Genomic DNA, 22,177 nt, shown 5'->3' with positions numbered 1-22,177 from the left:
AAAAAGAGCTATGACTGATCAACCTACATGGAGATACAAGCCCATATAGGGCTAGGAGGTGAAGGCGGGAAGGTCAAGAGGGCCAGCCTGGGCTATAGGCCAGCCTGGGTTACATGAGACTCAAAAACAGGTTGATATAGGGCCCAGGGCAGCTTGGTACACACCTGCCATGGCAGGCTCAATAGAGACCAACCAGAAAGGAGGTGGGAAGTTTCAGTTCACCCTAAGGCAATGCCTGAGGTCTCTCTCCAGGAGAGACCACAAACTGGGACCACCCAGGCACCACACAGGAAAGGACCATCCAAGGGGAAAATACCTAACATTCCACCCATTGTAGATAGGATCACCAGATATCCCTTAGCCCAGACACATCCATCCCCATTCACCAAGACACCCAGACAAATGTCTCCCAAACTGGTGTACTGAACCTTAGAGATCCCCACCTCAAGCAACTGAGCTCCAGGCTCTCTGATTGGGCCAATACATGGCAGTTGGGATTGGAGAAATTGCTTCATGGTTAAGTGCACATATTGCCCTTGCAGAAGACCTGAGTTCAGTTCCCAGCGTGCCTCAGCATACTCGGGCCTGAGTACACACACACACACACACACACACACACACACACACACACACACACACAAAATGGTAAATCTTTTAGAGAGAGAATGTGTGTGGTGAACCACATGTATTCACCCTACTTTAGTGTGGCTATGCAACATATAAATCCAGGGTTCCTAAAACTTAAAATTCTCAAGAAAAAATGGAGACCTAGATTGTTAGATAAAAGTATCTGCAGGTAATTTTTCTCTCAGAATGCTGTGAAGGGCCAACCAAAGCCCGCATATAGACCAGATCCACCCCACAGGCCACAAGTTTACAAACTCATTTACATGGGAAAGATGGAAATCACTTAAATGTCAGCTAAGAATATAGACCATTATTCTTACAGACATGGACTAGGAAAGATCTTTGGAAGTGCAGTCAAACCAATCTATGAAGGACAAGAATTTTTTGCAAAAATTCAAATTTTATGTGTAGCCAAAATTATGAACGACCCTAAAAACAAAGGAGGGCACTTTTGGATCAAGTCTTAGAAGGTCCCATGTCATTCCTCCAGGGTGGGTGAGTGGGGGAGAGGGTACAAAGTTTCACAGCTGAGTCACCTGACCCTGAATTCCATCAACTATCCCCAAAGGAGAAAACAAGCTGGAAGAGCAGACAAAGTCCTGAGCTTTCGTGCTCCAATCTCTCTTACTCAACAAGTATAAGTGAATAGTGTGAGTCATAGTTTCTTAAAAAAAAGAAAGAAAGAAAGAAAGGAAAAGTTTTTAAGTGTGTTTTGAATAGCTAGTTTAAATAACATATTCATATTATTTCGGGATGTCCACTGAATTATTCTTCAAGACTGCATCAAAAAGTTGGTTAGGACAAGCACACATAACAAAGGTAGTAAGTACATTCAACACAATTAAGAAACACCTGCCACTTTCTACAAAAAAAGGAGACCTACACTGAGCATGCTTGGTAAAAGATGGGGGGAGTAAAAGTCAAGTATTAGAGAATTCTTTCCACTGAGGTGCACATAAAGATGTTTGTTCTGGCACAGCCTCAATGCATGTTTTTCCTAGAACCAGTGACATAAGAGCCAGTATTCTGAATGCAGAATTTGATGATCTAAAAAATAGTCTCACTTCCCCAAGCGTCCCCACCCCCCACCCCCAGCATATGCCCCTGATTGGCCGTGAACTTCTGATAATCCCCCACCTTTACGTCTCTAGCCCTTGAATGACAGGTGTGTACTGTCACACCCCACTAACTACCAGAGATGTACATGCCTCTGCCTCCTGAGTTCTGGGATTAAAGGTTTGCACTAACACTCAGTTGGCTTTTTGAGACATGTCTCTCTCTCCTCGATGGAGTCCTGGCTGACCTACAACTTTCTGTGTGGTCTAAGCTGGCTTCAGACTTCAGAGTGCTAGAATGACAGGCAGACCCAACCACGCCCGGCTGGGAGTTCTTTAAGGATCAGATTTTAAACGCAAATGTCACCTTAAATGTTAAATTCTTTTGAATCCTTGGACTCCACACTTACCTGCTGCTGGCACTGTCGCTGCTGTTGCTGCTGCTGCTGCTGTTCTTGAAAGCCATTGTTGTTGGTCAGTGGAAGGTCCCTATCTGGAAGAGAAACAGCAGCTGTAAACATGCTCCCCTCAGTAAACCCACCGGGCAACCATTTGAATTAAAAAATTAAAAAATGGCTGTCAGAAATACAAATGGCTAAGAAATATTGTAAAAAAAAAAAATCATTATCATTATTAGCCATCAGGGAAGTGAAAAGAATGGCTAAGGTTAAGGAAACAAAAGGCAACAAATGTTGGGAGGATTCTGGGAATCCTCATGCATTTCTGGGGGTACAGATTGGCCCAGCCACTATGGAAATCAATGTGGACCCATTATGTGATCCTACTATACCACTATACCACTCCTGGTAATACCTCAAGAAATCTGTCTCCTACTACAGAGACACACATTCATCCATGTTAATCTCTGCTCTACCCACAACAGCTAGGACATGGGGAAAGCCTAGATGCCCATAAGCTGATGAATGAATAATGAAAATTACGATAAACACTTACAGTGGAAATCTGCTCAGCTGTAAAGAGAACTGAAATTTGTAGGTAAATGGTTGAGGTAGAAAACATACTGGGCGAGATAACCCAGACCCAGAAAGACAAACACCACATGTTCTCACTCATATGTGGGTCTTAGCATCAAATCTTAAGATCTGTGTGTTCAGTCAGGAGAGCCCTCAGAGCATAGGGAATTAGATAGGACCACTGATGGAAAGAGAAAGGAAGATTTTTTTTTGTTTATTTGTTTTTTCAAGACAGGGTATCTCTGTGTAGTCACAGGTGCCCTGGAACTCACTCACTTTGTAGACAGACCAGGCTGGCCTCAAACTCACAGATCCACCTGCCTCTACCTCCTGAGTGCTGAGTGCCACCACTGCTTCCTACCCCCACCCCACCTTCAGAGAGAGTGAAGAGTAGGATACAGGTGACACAAATGGGGGAGGGGAATAAAGGCAAGAGAGTTTAAATTGGGACAGAGATGGAAGGGGAGAACAGAGGCTGATATTGGGGAAGGGATAACAAATACTAAGGATGTTTGAAAAAGAAACTTACTCTTATATAAACTTCTAAATATTTATATGGTATTTAACCTGACCCAGTGCCAGATGTGGCATACCCTCCTCTAAGTTATTGGCTAGTGGTGTCCATGAGACTACTCCACAAACAGTACAGCCTATCTATAGCCATTGCTCTTGGTTGTTCATCAGAACTTCATGGTAAGACCCTATTGCTGAAGACACCACATGATTGTCATCGGTATTCACACAGGAAACTACTGGCTAGCTTTCGTAGTACTGGAAGGTACTGAGCAGGCTGCTGGGAGGAAGAGAAAACATCAATGGTCTTCCTCAGCCTCAAATCCGGTGAACAGCAATAATGAGTGATATAGAAATATATGCTCACAGATACAACAGTAGACACACATGCTGTAACCTACTGGTTTCTGCTTGGATTTAAGGCCACTAGACAGGAGGGAACACATGCCTAGGACTGTAAATCTGACCAAGAATCCATGTTGGGAAGCTCTCTGGTCACATGGATGGATCCACTGCTATGTTTGTTTGAAACAGGGTCATACTATGTAGCCTTGGATAGCCTAGAAATCACTATGCAGATCAGGGATGGATAAGGGAGGGGTTGGGGTGCTCAAAATATGACATTTTCAAAGAATAAAAATATTTTAGAGGGGCTGGAGAGATGGCTCAGTGGTTGGGAGTGCTCGTTGCTCTTCTAGAGGACCCAAGTTCAAGTCCCAGCACCCACATGGCAGCTCACAACTGTCTATAACTCCTGTTCTAGGGTATCTGACACCCTCACACAAATATACATGCAGGCAGAATACCAATGTACATACAAGTAAAAATTACTTTTAAAATATTTTAGAAAGAAAGAAAATGGTTCTCCACTAACTTCCAAGTGGCATGAACAAAATAGCTAGCATATTTCAGAAGCCAAACATTACTCTGAATTTTGAGGCTGCTACTCAAGGCCATTTCAGAAAGAAAAACATATGCACACATTTATGATGGGAAAGAGGGAAGGAAATACCATTTTTCTAGTGTCAACTCTGTGCTAAGTGTTATGGTAAGCCTTTGAAAAATGGTGTTTCATGTAAACAGTATGATAAGCTTTCAAAGTAAATACTAATATCTCATCTTGCAGATGAGACTGGGTTTGAAGCTATCAGCCCAAGGTCACAGGTTGTGTTAGCATCCACAACAGAACTAGGAGAGGGGGAAGGGTCTGGAGTATGCCAGAAACAGCTGATCTACATATAACAATGTATTTAAAAAAGAAATATAGGGGCCCACTGTGCCATGCCTGCTGCTGTCTGGGCAGGGGAAGCGGGGCGGGGCAGGGTGGGGGTTCGAGAACACACAGTGCCTGTATTTATTAAACATGAATTAATTTTTTTGTTTGTCTTGTTTTGTTTTTCAAGACAGGGTTTCTCTTTCTCTGTGTAGCTTTGGAGCCTGTCCTGGAACTAGCTCTTGTAGACTCACGGAGATCTGCCTGCCTCTGCTTCTCAGAGTGCTGGGATTAAAGGCATGGGCCGCCACCACCTCCTGGCCCATGAATTCAATTTTTAAAAGTGTAGGTTGGCTAGGCATGAAGGCACATGCCTACAATTTGGTGAGACTTCAAGTCTGGGCAGAGCATACAGCAAAACCCTGTCTCAAAAAAAAAAAAAAATGAAATAGTTAGATGCAAATGGCAATCTTAATCCCCGTCTCCTCTTTCTCCCTTTTCTTCTTCAATTTTAAACAGGGTCTCAAAAATCACTATACAATAGAGGTTGCCTGATTCTCCTGCCTCTACCTCTTATGAGTTACAATTACAGGCATGTGCCATATGCTGGCTTAAAATACAATTCTTGGTGTATTCTCTAAAAATGAGACTGGATTTTAGGAAAAGACATTTGTCCTACAATCTGGGCAGGCGGCCTTGGTTCTATCTGTGTGTCTAGGAATAACTTTCTGAGTAAATACCAGCAGCTGTTTCCTTTCCCTGCCTATCCATAAATTGGCTAGACTTACTCTAACTTGCTTCACTGTTTTGTTTTTGTTTTTGTTTTTTTCCCCAAGCATTTGTAAAGACAAAGGTGGATTGCCAATTACCTTAATTTGTCACTATTTGATACAAATGGCAACACTACATAAAATCTGTAACCATTTTCAATTGCCTGCTGTGACCACTTAACTGTTACAATTTTATCTGGGGCTGAACCACTCCTGGTCCTACCGGCAACGCTGATAAGGCCTTTGATGTTGGTCTCCATGAAATTTAAATTACAATGTTTCCATACAGATCCGCATTGCTTATTACTATTAGCTCCTCTCCCAAAAAGCTACAATGTAGCAGATGTTATATTGCCTTTCACTCTCATCAGTGGAGCTGTAAGGTTTTCAGGGTCAAATTTCTTTTGGAGTCACTCCTCCAGGCAGGTACAGAATTTAGGCAAGATCCCTATAAACGCCAACTGCACATCCCTTTTCATCCTGCTCCCCTCCCCCCTCCCTTCCCGCCCAGCTTACTTTCTCCCACCTTCCATCTCCTCTCTGACTCACTTTCTTGAACACAGAGAATGCTCAATAAAACTATTGGAATCCTATTGGAGTTATCCTTGGTAATACTTCTGTAGAGTCTACAATGGCACCCCCACATGTGGTTCTGCCAATAAAGAAGCCTAAACTGTATGTAGATCAAGCCTGTCTACCCATAGGGCTCTGTGATGTTATTAACATGACACAACCTAGAATCACAAGGGTAGGGACTCTCAGGGAGGGGATGTCTAGATTGGGTTGGACTGTGGTCTTGTCTGTGAAGGTTATGTTTTAAACGAGGTTGGAAGACCAGCCCACTGTGGGTTGTACCATCTCCTAAGCAAAGGATGCTGAATTGAACCAACTGTGCTTTGTCAATCGAATATTAAACCACTGCTCTTTGCTCTTGATTATGGAGGTCATGTGACCAGCTGCTTCTAGTCCTGTCACCTTGACTCTCCCACAATGAAGGACTGAAACCAGGACTTGTGAATTACCAAATAAACCCTTTCTCTCTTAAGTTGCTTTTCCTTTTTCTTTCTTTCTTCTTTTTCTTTGAGATAGGGTTTCTCTGTGTAACAATTCTGGCTGTCCTGGAACTTGCTTTGTAGACCAGGCTGGCCTCAAAGACACAGAGATCTGCCTGCTGGGATTAAGGCATGCACCACCACTGGCTTAAGTTGCTTTTTTTATAGTGTCTATCATAACAACAAAACCAACAAAACTGAAACAGACTCCTAGCTCCTAAGGCAGGCAATAAGCACCAGAAGATAAAGCACACAGCCCTGCCAATACTAATGTTATAGGTGCATGTATGACAGGAGGCACAAATGAAGAAATGTTAAGCAAAACAGATACTCTGTCCTAAAGGCTGCTGTAGAGAAGAACAAAACTGGGGTGGAGAATGCAGAGAAGAACTGAGGTAGGATGTTAAAACTTCATAGAGTAGAGAACGTGATGCTGAGGAAACATTGTAGTTAGCAGTTTTAATTTCATCCAGAGTGACATCAAAGGATGAAGAAGCAAGCCCTGAGCACCCATTGAAGATGGCCCTACAGGCTGAGAAATGGAAGACTGTATACAGGAGGGCTAATAGCCATTTAGGTGCATAGGAAGGGAAAGCCACTGTAGCCAGTACTATTCACATCCCCAACTTAGCTGAGAGGTAGGCACTTTCTGAAACCAGAGGTAGGAGCCAGATGACTGTGCTGCTAACACTCAGGGCTTAATCTAACAGGAAAGACCCAATTTTGTCTACAGGATTTGTCTACTCTTCTCATATGTGGTTTGCACAACTAGTGTACATTCACTTCATCAGATCTAAGGTGAGGTTAGAAGATAGGTCCAGTATAGTCAGACTATCATTCTAATCACTGCAGAAAGATATTGTGCATACAGTTCAGGCTAGCAGCTTTCGTTTTAAATTTCTTTAATTCTTTTTTGATTGTTTTCTTGAGATAGGGTCTCACTATATGGCTTTGACTATCCTGGAACTCACTATGTAAAACAGGCTAGCCTTGAAATCAGAGATTTATCTGCTTTTCTCTGCCTCCTGAGTACTGGAATTAAAGGAGTTCACCACTAGGCCCAGCAACTAGATTTGTTTATTTTTATTTCATGTGTATGTATGGGTGTTTTGCCTGCATGGATATCTGTTCAACACGTGTGGGTGGTGCCCACAGTGGACAGAAATGGAATTTGATTCCCCCCACCCCCAGCTGCCATGTGGATGCTGGGAATTGAACCCAGGTCCTCTGGAAGAGCAGCTGTTAACCACTGAGCCATTTCTCCAGCATCCAGGTTAGCATCTTATTCAACAAATTACTTTTTAAAAGGAATCGTTCCTTCCTAGCCAGGTGGTGGTGGCTCTCACCTTTAATCCCAACACTCAGAAGGCAGAGGCAGGTGGATCTCTGTGAGTTCGAAGTCAGCCTAGTCTACAAGAGCTAATTCCAGGACAGCCTCCAAAGCTACAGAGAAACCCTGTCTCAAAAAAAAAAAAAAAACAAAAACAAACAAACAAACAAAAAGGAATTGTTCCTTGATAAACAGTCATCTACATAGTCAGACTTTGCCTCACCCTTCCCCCACAAAAAAATACAGTCACATGAAGCTGGGCATGGTGGCCCAAGCCTCTAACCATGCCACTTGGGAGCTGAGATAGGAAGAGTTCCAAAGTCAGTGAGTATGAGACTAGCCAGGGCTAGTAGACCCATTCCCACCCCCTCAAATGAAAAAAACAAAACAAAACCTCTGTGTATGTATGTGTGAGAGAGTGTGTGTGTGTGTGTGTGGTGTGCATGTGTATGCTGGAGTGTGGATGTATGTAGTCATGTGGGGGCTGGAATGTAGTAGCACCTGCCTAATATACAAAAGGTCCTGCATGGGTTCAATTCCTAGAACCACATGGTGGCTCACAACCGTCTATAAAAGGAGATGATGCCTATAACAGGATATGATGCAGGAATATATACAGAACTCTCATACATAATATAAATAAATTTAAAAATTAAAATAAAAAGAAAAGGCCCTCCTGAACCAGGCAGTGGTGGCACATGCCTTTAATGCCAGCATTCAGGAGGCAGAGTCAAGTGGAGCTCTGTGTGGTCTACAGAGTAGTCCCAGGAGAGCCAGAGCTACAGAGAAATCTTGTTTCAAATAAATAAATAAATAAATAAATAAATAAATGGTCTTTCTGAAGTTTGTTGACATTTTATATTAATTTCATTACATCATCATTATGCTGATATTAATAATAATAATAATAATAATAATAATAATAATAAACAAGAAAAGTTTTAGTACAATGATGGGCTCATATGGAGCAATTCGTAAGTGGTACTGTTGGTCTGGTTTGATCTGGTTAATTTGGGCATACCCCGGAGGATTCCACTTTTGAATTGACAAAGTGAACTAATCTGGTCTCAGATCCCATGATCATGACCTAGTTTCCATAGTGTCTAAGCTAGAGGGCTCCTGTACTAGTTCCTTTCTGGCCATCCCTACTACCGCCACCCACCCCCACCTCTTTCCAGGAATAGCCATCTCTCAGTAACTCCCAATGTGTTAGGGTGACCCATGAATCACACTTTTTTTAATTTAAATTCTGTAATTACTACTCATATTTACATATCCATCCCCCCATTCCCTCACCCTCCCAATGTTCTCCACCAACCACCCCCAGCCCACCCCCCAACTCCTCCCCAAGGATAGTGAGGCACCCCAGCAGGGACCTTCAAAGTCTGTCATATCATTTGGGGGAGGGCCTAGGCCCTCCTTGCTGTATCTGGGATACAATAGTATCCCTACATAGGGAATGGACTCCCAAAGTCCATTGTGCTCTAGAGATAAAGAACGGCTCCACTGTTAGAGGTCCCATAGACTTTCTTGACCTCCTAGCTGGCACCCACATTCAGAGGGCTTGGTTTGGTCCAATGCTGTTTCCCCAGCTTTATGACAAGGGTCTCCATGCTCTCACTAGGTCAGGTCCACTGTTTCTGGGGGTTTCTCTAACCTGGTATTGGCTCCTTTGCTTATCCCTCCTCCCTCTCCACAACTGAATTCCAATAGTATGGTTCAGTGCTTAGCTGTGGGTGTCTGTTTCTGCTTCGAACAGCAACTGGATGAAGGCTCTCCTTCCTCTCCTGCCCCCAGGCTCCCACTTTGGTCAGGGGTTCTTGTCCCCATCCCCTTCTTTGAGGGACTATGCAATCTTCTCTTGGGGTCCTCCTTGTTTCCTAGCTCCTCTGGCAGTGTGGGTGATATTAATCCACACACCTATGAACACCTGATTTTTGACAAAGAAGCTAAAGTTATACAATGGAAAAAAGAAAGCATCTTCAATAAATGGTGTTGGCATAACTGGATTCGGACAAGTAGAAGATTGCAGATAGATCCATATCTATCTGCCAAGCACAAATTTAAGTCCAAATCGATCAAAGACCTCAACATAAATTCAGCCACACTGAACCTCCTAGAAGAGAAGGTAGGTGGTACCCTTGAACAAATTGGTACAGGAGACCGCTTTCTGAAGACAACACCAGTAGCACAAACATTGAGATGGACAATTAATAAATAAGACCTCCTGAAACTGAGAAGCTTCTGTAAGGCAAAGGACACAATCAGCAAAACAAAACAGCAGTCCACAGAATGAATCACACTTTTTTTTCCCCATTTTCCAGAATTCCACCCCACTCCAAACAGACTTGACCACTTACAACTCTTCTATCTCTCCAAGGCCCACGTGGACCCACAAGCCCACAGAGCACATTTTTCCAGTCAACTCCCATCCAGAGGCTATGCTTCAGGAGCTCTGGCAGTCACACCAGATCAAGCACATACCCATGTCCTTCTGGCTCCCCTCTGCCATGATTTGGTGCCCAGCTGAGTGACAGAAAGGCCATCTCTGACTCAGTGATGTAATGGGCTTTCCACAGCTCTCCAAGAGCCCCAACTCTTCCTGGATAATTAATGTGCTTGGTAACAAGGTAACAACCAGTTTGTGTTAAGTCTATGCTCCTTGCCTGGCGGTGGTGGGTAGGCCTTTAGTCCTAGCACTCTGGAGGCAGAGACGGGCAGATCTCTGTGAGTTCAAGGCTAGCCTGATCTGCAAGAGCTAATTCCAGGACAGGCTCCAAAGCCACAGAGAAACCCTGTCTGGAAACACCCCCCAAAACAAACAAACAAAGATTCCTGAGCCTTGGGAGGAGCGGAGTGATACAGGCATCCCATTTAAGGCTTGGAATCAACAGTCTCCTTTTCTCTGCACCCTGACCAGTTGTGGGTCTCTGTATTAACCACCATCAAATACAAATGGAAATGTCTTGGATGAGGGCTGAGAGATGCACTAACTTATGGGTAGAATGGTAAGTCAATTTTTTTAGGAGTCAGTTTAATGCTGTTTATTTAACAGGAAAGTAGTTCAGGTTTCCCTTAGGGTCCACGACCTGTCTAGTAACAAATTTTTGGTTCAATAACAGTACTAGGAATGGATTTCATCTTAAATTCAATTGGAAAGTTGGTTACTCCCATGATGTTCCTGCCACTACTATATTGGTGGGCACTCAGAAGGCTGCAAGTTTGTTATCAGTGTTATCTAAATATCTCAGGCCAGCCAGGCTGCCAGGGCTGGAGGGTGAGACTAGGTTTTTGTTGTTTGTTTTCTAAAAAAAAATGCAAGGGTGAAGCTGCATAGGAATATTAGAAGTGAAATGTCTGATTCTTTAAACATGGCTCAAGAGGAAGCTATTAGAGATTACAGTTTGGTTCAAGAAGCAGAAGCAACCCAGGCCAAGTATTTACCAGATAATCAGAAGTACTCATTTGGATCTTATAAGTGATGTCCGTTTCCCTGGCAGTGAAACTCTGGATGGCTGTATCTGAACATGGTGAAGTGACCACGTTTGAGTACAGATCACTCCCTCACTGTGGAAGCTCTCCCATTAGGGAGTAGAAACTTAAGGAAGGGAAAGTAAAGTACCAGATCAAAGACATTTGCAATTATAGTCAATTGGATGGGTAGAAGAAATTTCACACTTCACAACACCCCCGGGGAACAAGTCAGAGCAGCAGCATACATAGCAATAGCATATAAGGCCAATCTTGTTGTTAATCTCTAATTAACTACAATTCACCTGTGTGGATTTTTCTTGGTTGGATTATTTGAAGTGGAAGACCTACCCTAAATCCAGATCACTTGAGGTTTGAAGACCCACCACCCTAAATCTAGCCACACCTTCTGGTGGTAGCCCCCATGAAAGGACAATTTAGAATCCACTTTTTCATTCGGGATTTCAATGTGGACTGAAAACTAGCAGCTCTCTAGGACCTCAGCACCTGGAGAGGATGCAGACACAGCCAGCCTCGTGGGTTCAACAAGTACCCAAACCTTGGCCATCAGGAGACAGCCATTGTTGGACTACTCAGACCACACACACAGCCTGTAAGCCACTTTAAGAAATTCTATCAGCTCTGGACAGTGAAGACAAATCACAAAGTTTTTGTGATCATTGGGTTTGACACACACACACACACACACTTGTGTGAAACTGAATTCTTTTTTTCCTTTTGAGAAGACAAATTTTTTTTTTTTTTTTTTTTTTTTTTTTTTGAGTCCGGGTCTCCCTGTGTAGCCTTGGCTATCCTGGAACTCACTCTGTAGACCAGGCTGGCCTTGAACTCAGAGATCCACTTGTCTCTGCCTCTTGAGTGGTGGAATTAAAGGCATATGACAACACCACCTGGCCAGATCTTTTGGTAAATGAAAATTTACAAGAAAATGTACAGAACAGAAAAGTTTAACTTAAAGCATGGCTTTCAGAAACTGGAAATCAAGAGCATGGCCTTGGTATGTGATTCCCCAGATAATAAATTCTTTGTTCCTGGGGGATAATTTTGGTGCTCTCCTTAATTAATTCCCTGCTGTGTCCCACACCCTTCCAGCTTAGTTCTAGGGGAGATTAATCATAAGTGTAAGCAGCAGTTGGGACCAAATCCAATTTGAAAGACTAATCTGAACAGGTGTGGCAATGCATACCTAAAACCCCAGCATCCCAGTCATCAACATATAGCAAGACTCTCTCTCCAGAGACAGTGGGGGTGGGAATACACACACACAGAAACACACAGACACACAGACACCCATGTTTTGTCATACAGGTTTTCTCTGTAACAGCAAGCTCTGTAGACCAGGCTGGCCTCAAACTAACAGAGATCTACCTGCCTCAGTTGTGAACCACTATGTGGGTTTTGAGAACTGAAATGAGCACCAAGTGGGAGCCATTGCTCTAATCCCTACATTTATTTATTTACTGTTAAGAAGGAAAGAGGGTCACCAGGCAGCTGTGGTGCACACCTTTAATCCCAGCACTTGAGAGGCAGAAACAGGAGGATCTCAGTTCAAGGAGTTCAAGGCCAGCCTGTTCTACAATTTGAGTTCCAGGACAGCCAGGACTGTTACACAGAAAAGCATTTGTCTCGAAAAAAACAAGGAAAGAGGGCCAGAGAGATGACTTAGTGGGTAAAAAACAATTGCCACCAAACCTGGTAACCTGAGTTTGATTCCCCAAGACCCACATTTTGGAAGGAGAGAATCATCTCCACAAATGGTCCTCTGACCTCAACATTCATGTTGAGTTTACACACACACACACACACACACACACACACACACACACACACACACACACATATGCACACAAAAATGTGATAAAAAGCCAACACATTTTCCTTCAGGGGCAAAAATACCACATACATATTAAAAGTAGCATTTATAATGTTCTCCTCTAAGTACCCATACATTTAGTGACTCAACTACTTAGTAGGGCAAGCACTACTGTGCCACTGTCTTACTTAGAGACAATTCTCAGTTCTGTGGAATGTCGTACATGCAGAGATACGAAGTGTCTATGATACAGGTTTCCCTTAAGAATGTATGTATGGAACAGCCTTGGAGAATACAGCTAGTGTCTATTTTTACAACAAAGGGGAGCATATTTATTGTACAGTTTAATCAAGACACCAACTCCCCCGAAATTCAGAGCAGCTGTACTGCCAATTATAAAAGATGGGATTCCCTGGGCTCTGGATTCCTTCCTGGAACACAGCTCCCTGAGTTTGCAGGCAAACCCTTGTGTAAATTGGAGCTTAGAGTAGGAAAATAAAATACTGGCACTCCAGCTACTAGGATTATGAATGACAAAGTCATTCCTCAGTCACCCCTGGAGACTGTGGAAGGTTAATTTACTGGCTTATAAGTAGGATAACATCACATTCTCACATTCCTTGACCAGCAGTTAATTGCTTTGCCCAGAGTCTTGACACATAGGAGGAGGTACATTAAAGACTGTAGGCCTGCATTGTAGTCCAGAGCCACAGTGCTAAGCCTCTGCTATATGAAGTGGTGCTAAAGCTGGTTCCAGAAATAGAAGCAGCTGTTACAGCAACAGCTCCCGGGTTACAAATGCAAATTCTGCACCAGCATCTCAAACACACTAGAATCAGGAACTCTGACACTAATGGGATCATCTGTGGCTACGAAGATGCTGATAATCAACGAATCAACATACACACCCAACATATCGGCAAGGCTAAAATAAAGGAAATGGTGCAGGAACGAGGGATTTACTCAGGCATTCATTCTTGAAAGCCACAATGGAGCTTTCATAAACTCGATAATGTTTTTTTCTGAACTAAAGGAGCCAGTTTGTAAGGTACATATGTGCAGAGGCTAGAGGGAGGGCAACCTCAGGGGTCATTCCACCTTGTTTTTGAGACTAGGTCTCTTACTTGACAAGTAGGCTAGTCTAGGTAGGAGGAAGCCTGAGTCTATCCCACCTGTTCCAGAAAACTACACTACTACATGCCCAGCCCTTTTTGTTTGTTTATTATTTGTAGGACAGAATCTCACTGTACATTAGATTAGACTGGCCTTGAACTCACAGAGATCAGCCTGCCTCTGTCTTCCAAGTGCTAGGACTAAAAATCTGAACTATTAGGGGCTGGAAGATGGCTCAGAAGTTAAGAGCACTGGCTGCTCTTCCAGAGGTTCCGAGTTCAATTCCCAGCAACCACATGGTGGCTCACAACCATCTGTAATGTCTGGTGCTCTCTTCTGGCCTGCAGGGAGGGACACATGCAGACAGTACACTGTATACATAATAAATCTTAAAAAAATAATCAATCTGAATCATCATGCCTAGCAGTATTTTAAAAATGGGTCTTAATAAGGAAGTTATTCAAGCTACTCTTTTATTCACCCAACCAAAGACAGGGCTTTTCTGTATTGCTTTGGAGGTTGTCCTGGAACTTACTCTGTAGACCAGGCTGGCCTCGAACTCAGAGATCTGCCTGCCTCCTGAGTGCTGAGATTAAAGGCAGGCACCACTAACGCCCGGCTCAGGCTACACTTGAACCTGTCTTTTATTTTATTTTTTTTTGAGAATTTATTTGTTTTATGCATGTGAGTGTTCGCATTGCATGCATGTGCCTATGCATACATATGCCATGTGCTGGCATTATCCATGGAGGCCAGAAGAGGGTTTCAGATTGCCTGAGACTAAATAGTGCATTTCAGAGCATTGTGAGCAATTAATTACATGGGTGCTGGGAGTCGAATCTGGGTCATCTGGAAGAGCAGCCAATGCTCATAAACCACTGAGCCATCTAGCTAGCTCCTCTCCCTGAATTGGTGATTCTCCTTTCTCTGCCTTCTGAACACCTGGGGTTACAGACTCCACACCCAGCTAAAAGCCCAAGTGCAGGTGAATACAATTTGTCTGTTAAATAGGTCTGCATAACATTCTCCTTTTGGTGGCACACACCTTTAATCCCAGCACTCAGGAGGCAGAGGCAGTCGGATCTCTGAGAGTTCAAAGCCAGCCTGGTCTACAAGAATAGTTCCAGGACTGCCTCCAAAGCCAGAGAAACTGTCTCAAAAAAAACAAAACAAACAAACAAAAAATTCTCCTATGGAGGCACAAATATATATATCTGGAATGCTAGAAGAAAATGCTTACTTTTTCACTCCCTTGGTGATGAGAAAGAATCACTTAGCCAAGGAGAAAGACTATTTATATTTTAAACTCAAGCTGTAATTCTTGAAAAACAGGAAACCACATAGCAACATAGCCAACATAGTGTACCATACTAGAAAGTGCACCAGGCCCTGAGTCATAGAGTCAAGTTGTTCAACTTGGGCTCAATTTCCTGATTTTAAAAGGGAAAATGAACTTCTGCTTCAGAGTTACAATTAGGTATGCACAGATTGTCATGTCAGGGCAATAAGCACAGAGATGCTCTAGGGGAATGTATCCCATTGCTCTTCTGCAGATCAAGGCTCACCACAGTGTCATGCTTAGATCACTGTCTGGCACACTGAAGAAGTATCAGGAACGAACAGGAGATTTCATAACGTTATTTCCTTCAGGCTCCACTTGTCACAAAACTCTTTCAGTAGGAAAAAGTCACTCTAACAAGAAACACTTAGTCATGTTTAAAATGGGCCAGATAATTTAAGAATGTCAGCTGACTTTCCTCCCCTGGAGAATGCTCCTAAAGGAAAGCTGTCCTGAGGCAGGCAAGAGGAACTCATTAGCAGCCACTGTGGCCTTGTCACTCCAAGTCAAGTCTGTGATAACACACTGTAAACACCAGAATTTAAGGGGTTGGAGGGGCTGTGGCTGCAGGCCTATGCCTCTGTTAATAGTGTTTGCCCAGCATGCATCAGTTCCATGGTTCAATTCCCAGGAACATACAGTTTGTGGCTAGCTACAGAAAAACCCTATCTCAAAAAGAAGAAGAAGAAGAAGAAGAAGAAGAAGAAGAAGAAGAAGAAGAAGAAGAAGAAAGAAAGAAAGAAAGAAAGAAAGAAAGAAAGAAAGAAAGAAAGAAAGAAAAGGAAAAGAGGTTGGAGACTTGGCTTAGCAGAAGGTGGCTGCTGGGCACATATGAGGACCAGCCTTCAAGCCAAGTATGGACTCACATGTGCTTGTAATCCTAGCCCTGTGTGTAAGTGCTGAAGACAAGAGGTTGCTGGAGCTCACTGGGTGCCAGCTGAGCTCCAGACTGTGTTAGACCCTGTTCTCGAAGGAATAAGGCAGGAGTGGTAGCACAGGACATGTAACATCCTCCTCTGGCATGTACATGCACACACACAGGTGTTCACACCCACACACATCCGTGCATATAGCACACACGCACAAGTTAGCCATAATCATTAATAAAATACCTGTACTTATTTAGAACCACATATTCCATCCCCACATTGGTGGCTCACCTTTAATCCCAGCACTCAGGAGGCAGAGGCAGGTGGATCTCTGTGAGTTCCAGTACAGCCTCCAAAGCAATACAGAGATACCCTGTCTTGGAAACACACACACACACTTCATATTTATTTCCATGCTGTGGTAGACTGTTCATAAGTAGGTCACATCTATATAATTAATTGTTATTATTATTGTTTTTTGAGACAGGATTTCTCTGTGGCTTTGGAGGCTGTCCTGGAACTAGCTCCTGTAGACCAGGCTGGTCTTGAACTCAGAGATCCGCCTTTGCCTCCCCAGTGCTGGGATTAAAGGCATGTGCTACCACCGCCTGGCATTATATAATTAATTTTAATACAATCCAAGATTCAAGTCCACAGTCCCCTTTAATTCCTGCACTGGGAAGCAGAGGCAGGTGAATCTCTGAGTTCCAGGCCAGCCTGGTCTACAGAGTGAGTTTCAAGGCAGCCAGAGCTGTCTCAAAGAGTGTGTGTGTGTGTGTGTGTGTGTGTGTGTGTGTATTTGTATATGTTGGGGGATGCCCTGGGAGTCCTGGAGGGGTGAAGGATACCCTAGAGCTAGAGTTATGTGCCATTGGGAACTAAATCCAGGTCCACTGGAAGAACAGCAAGTGCTCTTAACTACTGAGCTATCTCTCCAGCTCAGCTTTGGCTTTTAAAAAGTGGAAAATATAGGGCTATTTCAGGACTTGGATAACATTAAACCAACTCCATGAGAGATTATGCAAATTTTGATGAGAGAGCCCAGTATGGAACTCTTTCCACTTGTTTTTCAAAAATAATAAAAACAAGTTTCTTTTCAACAGTTTGATTTTAAACTGGCTATGTGGTGGTGCACCCCAACAATCCTAGCACTTCTCAAGTTGAGGCAGATGGTTCTTGGGCTCCAGGTTAGTTTCATTCAGCTACACAGCAAGAATCTGTCTGCGCTGGGTGGTAGTGGCACTCGCCCTTAAAACCAGTGCTCAGGAGACACAGACAGGCAGATCTCTGTGAATTTGAGGCCAACCTGGTCTACAGAATGAGTTCCGGACAGGTTCCAAAGCTATACAGACAAACCCTGCCTCAAAAAATTTAAAAAGATAAGAAAATCTGTCTGTCTGTCTGGATAAGGCTGGAAAGATGGCTCAATGGCTAAGAGCACTGGCTGTTCTTGCAAGACTCAATTCCCCGTACCTACATGGGGAACTTACAGCTTAACTCCAGTTCCAGGGGTCTGGCTTCTGTGGGCACCACATGAACATTAGTTCACTAACATATTTATAGGCAAGCACTCATCCACATAAAATAAACTCTTAAAAAAAAAAGACTTGTCTGCAAACAACAAAAGATATTGCTTATGTCTATTAATCCCAGCTCTTGGAAATTGGAGACAATACAGAGCTACAAGTCTGAGACCAGTCTAGACTATCCATGTATCAAGTTCTAGGTCAGCCTAGACTATAGACAGAGACCCTGTCTCAAAACACAAGGGAAGAAAGAATTTTTTTTTTTTTGAGACAGGGTTTCTCTGTGGCTTTGGAGGCTGTCCTGGAACTAGCTCTTGTAGACCAGTGGTCTCGAACTCACAGAGATCCACCTGCCTCTGCCTCCCGAGTCCTGGGATTAAAGGCGTGCACCACCAACACCCGGCTGGAACTAGCTCTTGTAGATCAGGCTGGTCTTGAACTCACAGAGGTCTGCCTGCCTCTGCCTCCTAAGTGCTGGGATTAAAGGCTTGTGCCACCGCCTGGCTGAAAGAATAATTTTCTATTCATTTTTTTCAACACTGAAGGCAGTAGCTAACTGAACAGAGTGTATGGATAAATATGTACTGATGTATGCTGGGTGTGGTTGCTCAAGCCTTTGATCCCAGTACCTGGGAGGCAGAAGCTGGTGGATCTCTTTGAATTTCCAGCCTGGTGTACAGAGTTCCAGGATAGTCAGGACTACAGAGAAACCCTGTGTGTGTGGTGTGTGGGTGTGTGTGTGTCTGTGGAGGGGTGGGGGGGAGAGAGATTGGTGTCTAACAAAAATGCAACTCATAAGTGTGTTTACCTTTTCTATGATTTATTTGTTTTTATTTTATTTTGTTTTATTTTATTTTGTTTTATTTATGTGGTGTTCTGCTTGCAGGCCTGTGAGGGTGTTGATTAACCTGGATAGTTGCAGATAGTTGTGGGCTGCCACGTGGATGCTGGGAATTGAACCCAGGTCCTCTGCAAGAGCAGCTCTTAGCCACTGAGTCATCTCCCCAGCCCATATATATATATATATATATATATATATATATATTATATATATATATATGAAGGTCTTCTAAAGCTAAGCTAGTAGTGCTAATGGGGTGTAGTGGTGCATGCTTGTAACCCCAGCAGAGGCTGAGGCAGGAAGATCATAAAGACTGCATAGTGAGATTCTTCGAATAACCAAAAACAAAGTCCAGAAGGATGGAAAGGAGGCAGAGGATAAAGAACAGGAGGAACACTACCATGGCCACCACCTGTTAGCTCAACCAGCGCTTGACAAAATTCAGTTAAACCAAGTAGGAAACAGAAGAAACAGCGGGTTCTGATACTGTCTGATTACCCCATAACGGAACACTGACTTGGGGGGGCGGGGGGCTTGTTCGGCATAGGGTCAGGAAAGGAGTATTTAAAATAGCCTGGATTTACTCTGCTATATTGTCTAACCTTTGCTTCCTAACCGAAGACAACATGATTCATCAAAACTGTCTTTTTGCAAGGTCGAAGAGTTAGGCAAAAGACCAAAGCCGAGGGCCCCATAGAAATGCACTTTCTGCGCTGAATGAATAAGATATATTAAGGCCAATCTTTCTTCAGACGGCGAAGATACGCCCGGGATCGAACCTGCTAGTCTCGCATCCCCAGAGTCAGCAGCCTGGTGACATTTCAAAACTAAAAACAATCACGCCTGTCTAAAACTCCGTCTAAGGCCCCCTCTGTCTTTGACCCCCTCTCATCTCAAAGTCTTTCTTTCCTAGCCTGCTCTCCTCCGACACACTGGTTTCAAATGCGTTTCCCTGGCTTTAGTTAGAATTTATCTTCTCTCTTCTCACTGGGATTGCTAGCTCTCCATTCTCCCCTCCCTTTATGCATGTTTATCTTCCCCACACAGTCAAGAAATCACCTTTAAATGAAGCAGGCGAGCCATCGAGAGTTTTCAATCTCTTGTGAATCTATTTCTAGATTACCCACTCACGGAATCCTTCCCACTAAAGATGAAAGGCAAGCTAAGGAAATACATTAGACAGAGGAAGCAAACACTCAAGCAGGGCCATATCTAGGTGTTTGTAAGCCGCAGGGAAGAACTTCGGGGCTTTTTTTTCCCCCTTTGCGAGCCCTCTTCTAACTAAGACCACGAGCTTGACGCCGCCTAGGTCTGAGAGGGGGCTGCCTCCCACCTCCACCTTGCGTGCGTTTTGCATGACCTTGCCCTGAATCATGCGCATAGCCCACTCCTAGTACTCCTCCAGTACCTCCATTGCAGAGCTCAGAATTCTCACTTTGCAACTGTCCCAGGCAGCACTGCGTCTGCATCTCGGTTCATGGTTCCGCACCGAAGGTTTTCAATGTGCCAAGTTCCTCAGCGGCCGGTCATACCCCCCATGGCGCACCAACAGGATTAAAATTATCCCACCCTACCCTTCAAAAGAGCAAGGCAAATGGAACCGCCGGCAGTCAGGGCTTTCCGCCAGCTCTTTCTGGTTCGGACACAGCCCCAACCTCCAAAGCCAAGGGTCTTAGGACGATTTGCATAACAGTATTGGTGGAGAAAACCCAAACCGCAAGACGCTGGAAGGCCCCTCAGGGCTTCGTTCGTGGAAGTAGGGTTCCATACAGGAAGCGTACGATTCTTACTCCCTTCTCGAACCGTCCCCCTCAAACTCACTTAACCGAGTGCTAGAGGCTCAGTGACCCGGCACCGGAGAAAACAGTGGGGGTGGGGTGGGGGGTAGCGTCCAGAGAAACTGGCCAACCTTTATTCTTAAGAGGCAGTCTCCCTCCGTCCGGAGAACAGCAGTTCTCAGAAGTGCCTCCAACTTTCCCTGCCAGGAAGATGCTGACCACCGCCCCACACCTCCTCACCATCACAATTAGAGGGGATGGGTATGTACCACTAATCTCATGCCAGATGCTGGCGGAAGGAGGGTCGGAAGAAGAGGAGGGAAGAACCTGGCTGTACTCAAGAAACTTCTGGGACTCCCGTTACGCAACTCGGGGAGCAGGCTCCAACAACGGGACACTTTCCCGCAGGACGCGAGGCTCAAGGGAGCGAGGGTAGTCGAGCGACCTCTCAAGTCCTAGTCCCCTGGGAAGCTACCTGCAGCGGAACCGCAGACAGGGCGGCGCGCGCCTGTCTTCTGCGCCCATTCTGGCGAAAGGTTCCCACCGGCAAAGTGGCAAGACCGGCCTCGAGTTAGAGTGCCGGGCAGCCTGGCTGCCAAGAAGTTCCCGACTGCGGCGCTGGGGACAGGAGGACCCCACCACCACCAGGCCCCCAGTCCGGGGCACACAGGGTTCGGCTTACCTTCTAGCTCCTTTGATCCTCCATTCCTCGCTGGGGCGTCCTTGTCACCTCCTTTGACCTGTTGAGATGCAGGGACGCCAGTTAGGCTCTAGAGCCGAGGGGGTCCGAGGGTGCAGCCGGCACCACGGTACGTGCAGGCTGCGGGCCGAGTGCACTGGGCTCTGCCAGCTTCGGGCATCTGTCGCCCGGAACGCCCGGAGGCCCAGGCCACGCCCATTGCTTCACCCCCCCTCCGCCCAGCTCCGCCCCGGTCCACACCCTCCGCCCGGCGCCACCCCAAAGGCGAGGAACATCGCGGTCCTCCTGCGGAGAGGCGGGTGGGAGGATGGGGGGGGGGCTGCGGATCCGAGAGAACGCGGCAGTGACCGTGCCGACCGCGTGGGTGACCCTGCCCCAGGCTGCTGCGGGGACACCAGAACCCTTTGGTTTGACAACCAGATTAAGCTCCGTGTTAAGTTACGAAGGAAAGTGTCAAGGAGTCTTTTTGCAAGCTCCTGTACAATAGAAACGGATTCCATGTCCTTTAATGGCGATAACAACTAGCATCTGGGAGCGATTTACAGCTGGAAAGGGCTCTTCACTCACAGGCCTAGTTCATCTTCTCAGCAACCTTCTTAAACAGATACATTGTTCCCTTTTCTCAAATAATGAAACCGAAACTCTGCTGAATATCACCCGCCGGCAACAAAGTGATTTAGGAAATCTGTGCTCAGGAGTTGCGCCTCAGGCTTTTTGGGCTCCGCTCGCTCAACCGCTGGGAATTCTAATGGATGTCCAGGACGCTGTGGTACAGACTCACAGGAAGAAAGGTTCAGCTCCTTAAGAGTCCTACTCTGAGCAAGCTAATCAGCTGTCCCCAATCCGGAACCTCTCTCTCTTTCCTCAAAGAGCCAGAGTGTATGAAATGTCCTAGGACACGCCTACGAGTGTTTCTTTTTGAGACAGATTCCCAATAGGTAGCCCTGCTTGCCCTGAAATTCACTATGCGCCACTACGCCAGTCTACATGTCTTTAATTATGAAAGTCAGCTTGGAGGTCCGTGGTGGCACTCGCCTTTAATCCCAGCAGAGGCAGGCGGATCTCTGAGTTTGAAACCAACCTGGTCTACAAAGCGAATTCCAGAACAGCTAGTGCTGTTACACAGAGAAACCCTGTCTCGAAAATCAAGACAGACGGAAGGAAGGAAGGAA

General features: G+C 44.9%; 1 protein-coding gene across 4 annotated transcripts in view; it reads right to left on the bottom strand.

Moving 5' to 3' along the window:
* Nucleotides 1-21,720, bottom strand: part of Aff1 (AF4/FMR2 family member 1) — a 167,467-nt gene extending 145,747 nt beyond the window's left edge. For 2 of the 4 annotated variants that reach the window (XM_027388495.2, XM_027388496.2), the window contains exons 1-2: nt 20,988-21,184; nt 2,093-2,175 (exon numbers count right to left, since the gene is read on the bottom strand). In XM_027388495.2, the coding sequence (XP_027244296.1) occupies nt 2,093-2,148 (56 nt within the window). In that variant the 5' untranslated portion in view covers nt 2,149-2,175; nt 20,988-21,184. Of the gene's footprint in view, nt 1-2,092; nt 2,176-20,987; nt 21,185-21,572 lie in introns of those variants that run through there. The other 2 variants (XM_035453413.1, XM_035453414.1) reach the window with 2 other exon arrangements.
* Nucleotides 21,721-22,177: the final 457 nt, after the last annotated feature.

This window comes from Cricetulus griseus, assembly GCF_003668045.3.
Source record: "Cricetulus griseus strain 17A/GY chromosome 1 unlocalized genomic scaffold, alternate assembly CriGri-PICRH-1.0 chr1_1, whole genome shotgun sequence".
In the NCBI taxonomy this organism is placed as follows: domain Eukaryota; kingdom Metazoa; phylum Chordata; class Mammalia; order Rodentia; family Cricetidae; genus Cricetulus; species Cricetulus griseus.
This window is presented reverse-complemented; position numbering and strand designations above follow the sequence as displayed.